General features: G+C 38.9%; 1 protein-coding gene across 2 annotated transcripts in view; it reads left to right on the top strand.

The window, feature by feature from the left end:
* The window catches only part of LOC146167023 (sodium/calcium exchanger 3-like), a 33,355-nt gene extending 25,635 nt beyond the window's left edge, over positions 1-7,720 (top strand). For both annotated transcript variants that reach the window (XM_083389028.1, XM_083389027.1), the window contains exons 8-10: positions 355-440; positions 2,131-2,317; positions 4,479-7,720. In XM_083389028.1, coding sequence (XP_083245154.1) covers positions 355-440; positions 2,131-2,317; positions 4,479-4,873 — 668 coding nt within the window. In that variant the 3' untranslated portion in view covers positions 4,874-7,720. The remainder of the gene's footprint in view (positions 1-354; positions 441-2,130; positions 2,318-4,478) is intronic.
* The last annotated feature ends 1,997 nt before the right edge of the window (positions 7,721-9,717 follow it).

Consider the following 9,717-nt stretch of genomic DNA (forward strand, 5'->3'; position numbering starts at 1 on the left):
TAATTTGTATACCGTATGTTATGCATTTATCCGGCGTCAATAGCTACGCAAAGGCAATTGCTAATTAGGACAGAATATAGCTCTTTACACTAGGTTACTGTTAAACAATCGTAAAACGCCGTTTACTACAGAAAAAACCTACCCTACTACGATCACTACACCCACATATCTAACATGTTCAAACATACAACAACAACAATATGTAACAGACTAATGGAGAAGGCGTATAAACTTCTCGGGTTAACAAGTTGAAGCGTATATGTGTAGTTCTAACTGGGATCAGCCCCTTAAAAGTCTTACCGGCCAACGAACGGCATTCGTATCAATAGTGCATCTCTTCTGTTTGATTGACAGGTGATGACGAAGACGGCGGTGAGGAAGTTCAGACAGAACCGACGTGCTTCGATTACGTCATGCACTTTCTCACTCTCTTCTGGAAGGTGAGAACGTTACTATGCAAACCGGTTAATTTCGTGGCCAATTTTATACCTTTTAAGCCCATCTTCTAAACCGTTTTATTCCACAGTTGCATACGCAGCAAACAATGTAACTACATAAGTCTTGAATGGTAGAATTTTGAGCTACGTTGGCCGATTAAGAATTGTCTAGAAAAATTGTTAAAACGATTAATTTGCCTAGGATTTGAGGACTCTTATTGATTTTCGTTTTAACATGATTTTCTTCAGTTAAACAGAGCTACTTTTAATTATTTTTAGGTTGTGATGTAAAGTTTGACAGCTATTTTGTAAACCAGAATTTCCATAACAAGCACAAGGGCTATTAATACTAACCAAAGAACAAAGGGCGTTTTCGACTGTTCCTTGACAAACAAACAAGTAAATGTTGGCATAACTTATAGAAGTCAAAGTTTAAAAATTTGCCCAAAACTTGTGTCGACTGAGCTATATCGGTTCTATAAACCTTGATCGAATTCTTGACACCTACGAAGCGATAAAGAATTACTTTGTGTCAATCGAAAGCAAGGAAGTCGTAAGGGTTTGCAATTTAGTATGGGCCCTATATCATAATATTTGATGGACATTCTTTTTTGTAGCCTTTCATTTGTGAATCAAAGTGCAGAATCCAAGAGTATGGGTGTTGCAGGAAGGACAGCTAAATTGAATAAATTTTTTATACAATTTCTCTCCCTGTCAAATCTATTTGTACCATGCAGTTATTTAGTCAAGTTAAATATGGACTGGTATTTCAACTATCGAAACATATCATGACTTTTAAACGTGAATACGAGTGAAGTTGGTAAATTCGTTGACTTTAATCGTTGCTTAAAAGCTACCTATCTTTCATCTCAATACAAATATTCAGCAAACACACTATTTTATACGTATTAAATAAAAAAAAAGCCTGAAAAGAAAAGCGAATATTGCACAAAATTTACCAAACAAAAACACTAAATTTTAAGTCAAAGTCACTTGTTTATTTGCTCAACGAATTTAAAATCAGTGTCTTCAGTGTCTGTAACTGAATGTCTGGTCAAGTATGATAAAAAACTTGTGTTAAATGTACTTAAACGAAATGATATAAGTCACAGTCTAAGCACTTTGTTCATTTACTTAAGTCAACTAATTTGAAAACAGTGAAGTGCACTGAAACTAAATGACTTAAGTTAAAGTCAAAGTCAGTAGAACAAAGTAATTTAAAAATACAGTCTCAGAGAACTAATACTAAATGAATTAAGTGAAGTCAAGTCAAGTATGTTGAAATAAAAACACCTATATTAACTACACTGAAAAAGATGACTTCAGTCACAGTCGAAGTAACTTGTTAAGTGCTACCAATCAACCAATTTGAAAACAGTGTCTGAAATGCACTAAAACTAATTATGACTTAAGTCAAAATGAATGTCAGTAGCACAAATGACTTAAATCAAGTCAGGCAATTTAAAAATAGTATCTTGATTTACTTATAGGCTACTAAATGATTCAAGTCAAGTCAAGTATGTTGACAACCATGTATTTTAACTACCCTGAAAAGAGTACTTAAGTCACACTCAAAATAATCTATTCATTGAAACCAGTCGATTAATTTAAAAACAGTGCTTTAAGTGTACCGAATTGAACTCAATCACTCTAGAAGCATTACAACACCGATCAACACGGGTTTGTTTTGCAGCTTCTCTTTGCCTTTGTGCCACCCACCGAGTACTTTGGAGGCTGGGCATGCTTCACCACTTCCATCCTTCTCATCGGTCTGCTAACGGCCGTCATCGGCGACGTCGCCTCCCACTTCGGCTGCGTGGTCAATTTGAACGACGCCGTCACCGCCGTCACAATCGTCGCCATGGGAACCAGCGTGCCGGGTGAGTGATCATTTGGCGCGACACTGCCAGTTGTGCTGTTTAGCAGGGATGGCTGTGCTGTTGACTGTTGACTATGTTTAGAGATGCCCAATACTGGATATTTATTCCGATACCAAATATTTGGAGCAAAATATATCGCGATCCGATACCAAATTACGTCATTGCTATGCTTAAACAAGAAAATTGGCTGAATTGAAACGTTCAAGAGTAGTTTCAATAGGTTATTAGGCAAAAATTAAAAAAAATAGTGATTTTCAGTTGTTAACCTACTACTTTTTTGATAAATTTACATCCATAGGTAGAAATTGCTGTGTTTGGTCGCAAATCTTGGCTAAAATTCTTATAATAATTTGGTATCGAGTCGGCACCGGTCCGATATTATCGGGCATCCTTAACGGTGGTTAAGTGGCTGATGTCCTTCAAAATGGCTGGCGAACGATTTGTTTGTTGGCATATGGGAAAACAAGACTGATATTTATGGCAAAGCTTATCGTCTTGCGCCTTATTGGACTTTGGCCATTTTGACTAAAGTATAAGGACAAAGAATGTTAAAAAAAATACATTTCTGTTATAAGTAATAATTTCAATGTTACAGAGCGAAATGTATTCTGCACTTTACTAGCTTCAAGTAAAAAGTGTTTGAAAAATGTTTTGCACTTTACGAGCTTGTAAAGTAAAAAGTGTTTGAAAATTTGCGTTGGAATTTCTGACCCCGCTAAACCGCCATATGTTCCATTACACGTGAGCAACAAGAATCGTGCGAACATGTAGCATTAACCAGACCCAAACATCGTTTGAACGTTGTCGTTCCTATACGTAAAACTCATCAACCTTAAGGTTAGGTATACACAGTCTGGCCGACGCATATTGCCGTCGAACGTTAACGACAAACCCCACTCATCTGCAAACACCCAATTTATGACGAGCAAATTTGTTCAGCTCTGCGTACAACAGGCCGTATGCGACGCTATTTCGGCTTTATTTGATGAATCACGAACAACGCGACGTTTTTTTTATGTGTGCGTTGTTCCTACAGAAAAACAAACGCGCGTCGCAAAAATGCTTGGTGCGTGCTCATATAGCGCCAGCAACAAGTATAACCATTTAACCACTACATTTGCATATTTTTGAAAGTTTTTCCAACTAATCAACTCATTTTTCCAGGATTGTTCCCATAGCTTAGTCACCTACGTTAAATGCGGGCTAAAATAACCTAGAATGTTGCTCCTAAAACAAATTAGTTGTATAAACGATCTTTTATGGAAAAAAGAGCATATGATCGTAAGAATATATCGTTGTTTAGTAATGAGTTGAACTTGTAATGAAAGCCAAAGTTACCTTTAGCGATTTTTTTGCAGCATTAATGTGCTGCTTGAAACATCGCCGGTGCCAACAAATAAAATAATGCTAAATATTGGTTGACTTATTTGAGTCAAAACCCGCAGGTTTGATAAGGCATAAACAAGCATTAGCCAGACGTGCAACCTAAACATAAACTTTGTATTTCAGGTGCTATTTTAAAACGCTTCTCGTCTACTCTTAACATGTAATCGATATTTACCAAATTTCACACACCATGCATTGTGCAACGTATACAAGTTTTACCAAGCTATACACGGATTTTAGCCTAAGTTCAATTAGTGACACATAGTAACGGAAGCATATTATTTTTACTGAGTTTTAATATAAAGAAAGTTTGTGTAAGTTGATTACAAAGTTGAATGTTAAAGTAATTATTACACTTCAAAAATGATTCCTCATCATTTCAAAGATGAAAGAGGAGGCCGCCAGGTAAAGAACCTTGATCGTTTCTAGTTTTCTGCTTCTTTTATTTTTTGTTGGAACCCTTTTAAAACAGTGATGGGCGAGGCAAAACAAATCTTAAGGCGGCGCGAGCGCTCTACTACAATATTTCACTTGTATACTGATTCGCTTAGTGTTAAGTCTGTTTTTATGCTGTCCAATGCCTTACATAAAAGTGCTCAAGAAATGACCGATAATATCGGATAAAAATCAAAATTACAGTTATTTTTTTTTTAAGGTACCGGTTTTATATTTAAAAAATGGTACTGGCTTTATACTTGAAACCACTGAAATAGATGGTTCGCGTTTTACTACTTCAAGTTACACGCAAAATAACTCAACTCCCGCCTATTTCCAGACACGTTTGCCAGCAAGGTAGCGGCGGTGGGCGACGAGTATGCCGACGCTTCGATCGGCAACGTTACCGGATCCAACGCCGTCAACGTCTTCCTGGGGATCGGCATCGCCTGGACGATGTGCGCCATCTACTGGGCGATCGCAGGCACCACTCCGGAGGAGAAACTCTTCCGCGTTCCTGCTGGAAACCTCGCCTTCACCGTGACCGTTTTCTCCATCTTTGCCGTGTTCGCGGTGTGCGTACTCATGTTCCGTCGTCGCTACTCCAAGATCGGAGCTGAGCTCGGAGGACCGCGCAAGTACAAGATCATCAGCAGCGTGATCTTCGTTCTCCTCTGGCTCTTCTACATCCTCCTCTCGGCCCTGGACAGCTACTGCGTCATCAGCACCTTCTAGACGGCTGCTGTGCGCCCGGGAAGGAACGAAACAATCGCGTGATTACGACGTCACCCGGACCCCTCGGGGAGACTCGCCCCCCCCCCCCCCTGAACCGCGCGGGTCGAGCGTTGGTCGATAATTGTTAAGCCCCGAGACCTCCTCCGTCCCCCTATCTTTTGCGTGTGTGTGTGTTCGTGCTTGAAGTGCATTTTCTACTACCGCAGTGTTCGAAATGCGACGGAGCGTGGCGCAGGGCTCGAGTCGGGTCGAGCGCGTTTTTATTTCGAAATCGTCTCTCAAGTGAACCTCCTTGCAAGTTTGGCATTTTTTGTCGTGCCAAGGTTTAGGAACTTAAAACATATTAGAAAAATTCTGGCAGTAAAAACTTATACATAACGTCAAATATGTTGGTGAAAACCCCCAAACTAAAACAGTTGTTCTGTTGCAGAAATTAATTTAAATCTGACCTTGAGTGGTGTTCTTTACAAACCTCCAAACGATGTTACCTATACTGTCATAACATGTTTTAAACTATTTATTTCATGTCTTGCTCAAAACTCCAAACAAAACAATCTTTTGAGTGATTTTTGCAAACAAGCCTGAAACAAAGGACTACAATATGTTTTGGGTATTTACCCCCAAAGGTGTAATTTGACAATTTGAAGGGGTGTTGTTTTTACCGTAGCAACACAGAATAGCCCAAAGTGGTATCAGCCTTTTGAGATCATCCTAGCGTTGTTTAATCAATATGTGATTGATGACGACACTATAAAATGCTACGAACCACTGATGCACTGTAAATGATGTGATTAAACGGTTACAACACCTCTGTTTTGTCAATAAACTTAATCAAAATTTCGCTGACTAAAAGCACTTTGAAAGTGTCCTAACTCTTAAATAAAACATACGAATAATAAAATTAACGTTAACAATAGGAGACCCACTAAAACAAACATTACTTTATTAGCAGCTTTACCGAAAAACGTCGAGCCCTAAAATGATAACAATTTGTGTGATTTTGAAGCTAAACTGTGAGGCGTCGCCGACTTAAGTCGAACTTCGTGCTGTTTTCCCTTCTGTTATTCTCTCATCGGCTTTCTTTCGTCTTTTTTCGCTTTTCTTTGTGAAATCCTGCATCCCGCCTGAATCCCATTACTCTTGCCATGTACATTGAGAATTCGGTTTTCGCTTCTACTTTTTGCGTGGATGTTGATCTTATTATTATTTTTTTGTTACTTCTGTTTGTCAAGCCGCTTTTTTAACGTCATCTGTCGGGAATTCGTGATATTGCTTCGGGTAATTATTTACCGGCGCGAAATTGGCTACAATTCGATAATGAATTGACAAGACGAAAGATTTTCAAAGTAGTCCGAGTATCTCAAGCAAATCATCGATGCCGAAAAAAAACTTCAAGCAATCAGTTTAGTTATGTCGAATTTAAAAAGTCCGATAAAACCCCTGGAAATCGCATGTTCAATGAATATGTGATTTACTTGATTCTGTCGCGAATTTCTAGCTTTACCTATCAACGTGCGCGTGTTTGAATATTGATTTTTCATTCGTGAAACACCACACGAAAACTGCAGCCATCATAAAACGCAAAACTTTAGGTAACTTTTCAAAACTTTAAACCAACCCGAAGTATCAATTGTTTGAAGTTTTCAAATTGCCGCTAAATCGTCAATCGACCGTGACGGGGCAGATGTCGGTCACGCATGGGACGAATTCTGGCGCCAACGTCGTTCCACCGCAAAACGTGAAACGTCCATTAACCCTCATCTTTCTCGGTGGGAGTTCAAATCGATATTGGAAATAAGAGCATTTTAGCGCGAGTGCGGCGATATAATTTTTTCGCCAATAAATGTTATTGCCGTTTCGCTGTTTGCACGCCTTGCGGCACAATAACCCGATGACGCACGTAAATGATTAAATTCATCGATTTTCGCCGTGCGAGCTCGTCGGTCGCAAAGAAAAGGTGAAAGCGCCGCGTTCCAAAGCACGTTTTCTGGCCTATTTGGCGCCGCGTTTTGATTCTATAGAAACAACCCCCACCCCGTTGGTTAAGTGGACAACAGGCCTCGTTTGTCGAATCCACTTTCGGTGATTTATGTATTAAAAAAAATGGGTCGAAAATAAAAATATCCTCGTAAATCGATTGTGATCGAAACTCGGCGTTTCAACAGTAGAAATCGAATATTTTTTTTTCGATGAAGTGAAATTCTGGGCATAATCATCAAACACCTCGGAAACAAGGTTTCTGTCATTTCAAATGCTTCTCTAAAAAAATTACGGCATCCGATCGAAAACAAGGGCAATAATGTGCTCTCTGAAAATATTCTCACAAGGTGAAAAAAATACCCAGATGCTACCAGTATGTCCTTTTTTACTGATGACTCACACTGAAAATTTAACACACCCAGGCCACCTTTGCCTACTTGCTCTTGGTTCCTTATCGCGTTTTTCGTCCTTCGTGAAAAACAGAGGATTGAACCGCTTTATTTTTTCGCCGTCTTCTTATTTATTCTGTCGGTCGTTCTCTCGCCGCCGCCAACGCTTTAGTTTTTTCTCCTCTCCGCCTCCTTTCGCGCCGCTCGTTTTTCTCCTCCTCCTCCTAGTACGCGCGTTTTGCCTACGTCATTACGCGCTCGCGAAGTTTTCCCTGTGTGTACGCGGTCTCGCAATGGATTGTTGAGTTTTTTTCTAATCTACGGCCTCGCCGGCCTTGCGGCAAAAGGACTGGCAGTCACGTCACCATGTCCGCCTGCCGTTGTGGAGCTTGACGTTCCAGACCGTCCTTTTGCCAGCGAGCGCCGACGGGTCGCGCGTTCTCATTTTTGTTCGCGAAATAGAGTCGGACCGCCGTTGCTTGAACGAATGTTTTCTCGCATGCTGAGATTTGCAACAAGTTCACGTTGATTTCAGCTCTTTATTATCCTAATAGACTCCCCTAAATAGAAATCAAGTTATGTTAACCGTCCTTATTTTAATGGCCGGATGAAAATGCTAAAAAGGAAGAGTTAAGTTGAAATTCAATGGTCCTCAAACCTGTTCATTTCGCTGACCCATTTGCTTCCTTGAAATAATAAAGGACCCCATCCATTTTTTTAGTAAAAAATATAAAGTAAAATTACTGACATTGAATTACTTTAACATTCAAATAAGTACAAATCACTCACTGAACAAAAGCTGTCAATGATTTTTTATCCGTAAATCTCAGTAAGTATAGGATTTCCTCCAGTTAGAATATATATCAGGTAATATATTTAAAATGTGTATAGTTTTGCTCCAATGAGACTTCCTCACGGATCAGTGAGGGTTCGCGGAATTCAGTTTGAGAACCATTGTTTTAAATCATTTTATGTAAGGTTTCTTATTAAAATGAAAGCCTATTTAGGAATATATTTAAACCAAGTTATGCAGTCTGCTTGATGCACTTTAAACAACACTTATCTATATATTTAGAATCTCGGTCAGAAAAATATTTGGTTTTTATATTGCATTTAAACAGGGGTAGTATTTTAAGTATATTTTATCGAAAAATCACTTGAAAAGGCGGTTATCTTTTCAAAAGAGATCTTACTGTTAAAATAAGTTTAGAAAAACAGTCAAAAACCATGGATAGTCTAAAGAAGCAACGAAATTTTGCGCATTAAACGTATGACATTTTACTTTTACCCCAATAAGACCCTGTCATCGATTGTAGTGTGATCTTTCAGGAGCCACCCCCCCGCCTCCATGTAATTTAACGTGAATTTTTTGCAAGGAATATCAAAACTAATTTTTAGATTTGCTGACAGGCATAATTGTTGTTAGACTGAATTAGAAATCACCAATTCACATCCCAAAAAGTCGGAAAAGAAACGCTGTCGTCCGTGTAGTGCAAAATGAAAGTAACTTCATCTACAAATGGACAACATCCTAACTTCGACAGTTATTGTTATTTGTTTGTGTGTAACGAAGAACTGTCTGAAAAAAAATTTTCGTGGTGTCATCAGAGACATTTCCTTATAAGGCATTGCAGGCACATGTCTTAGACCTAAATCCCTGAGAGGCACGATCAATTGGTTGATTAAAAATCAGTTTAAAGTATATTTGCGTCTAACGTTATACCTTAATTGCCAGTGTTTTGTGATTTCTGCCAAATAAAATCATTCCAATAGCCGCCAAGGGTGACAGCAAATCATTTGGCTCCGAGCACTTTCAAGGCACAACTATAAAACCTGCGGTCCTTTGGCAATTTAAACATATTGCCTACTTCGACACTGCTTTGACCAAGACAGGCAAATATAAGCAAATCTGCAAAATAACAAACATCAAGTTACATGGCAATCCACAAGAGTGCTTTTTCTGGTTTGCTTGGTTTTCTGACAAGGTGAAATTTACTAATAGGCCAGGGGAGTATATTAACCCGAAAGGCATAAGTAAGCCTGTGGTAAAATGACAAGAGAAAACCTTGGTTTATTTGGCGTAGACTACTACGGAAATTGCCATTTTGTACTTGCAGATAAATCTGACAGCACAAGACTTCCCGTATATTAAACACTTTTTATAAAGTTGTTGTTTGTAAAACGACTTTTGTCCAAGTTCGTTTATTAATAAATATCAAGTTAATCTGCAGTCCATGTCATTTAAGTCGGTCCACAATCAAATATATTAACTGCTCATATTAAGTTCCAATTAAATACCAATGCAATCAAACAATAAAAATCATTAGTGGAATTCAATAGTGAAGATTTAGTTACTTCTAATCCAAACGTAAGCAGCAGTCCTGTTTCCGTGGATTTTCGCTGACTGGGGCCATTTTCAAATTAAAAGCGCCCCGGCATGCATAATTCACGGCGTCAGGTGCGCCCGGTCGCCGG

Source organism: Ascidiella aspersa, chromosome 1, assembly GCF_963924565.1.
Source record: "Ascidiella aspersa chromosome 1, kaAscAspe10.2, whole genome shotgun sequence".
Taxonomy (NCBI): Eukaryota; Metazoa; Chordata; class Ascidiacea; order Phlebobranchia; family Ascidiidae; genus Ascidiella; species Ascidiella aspersa.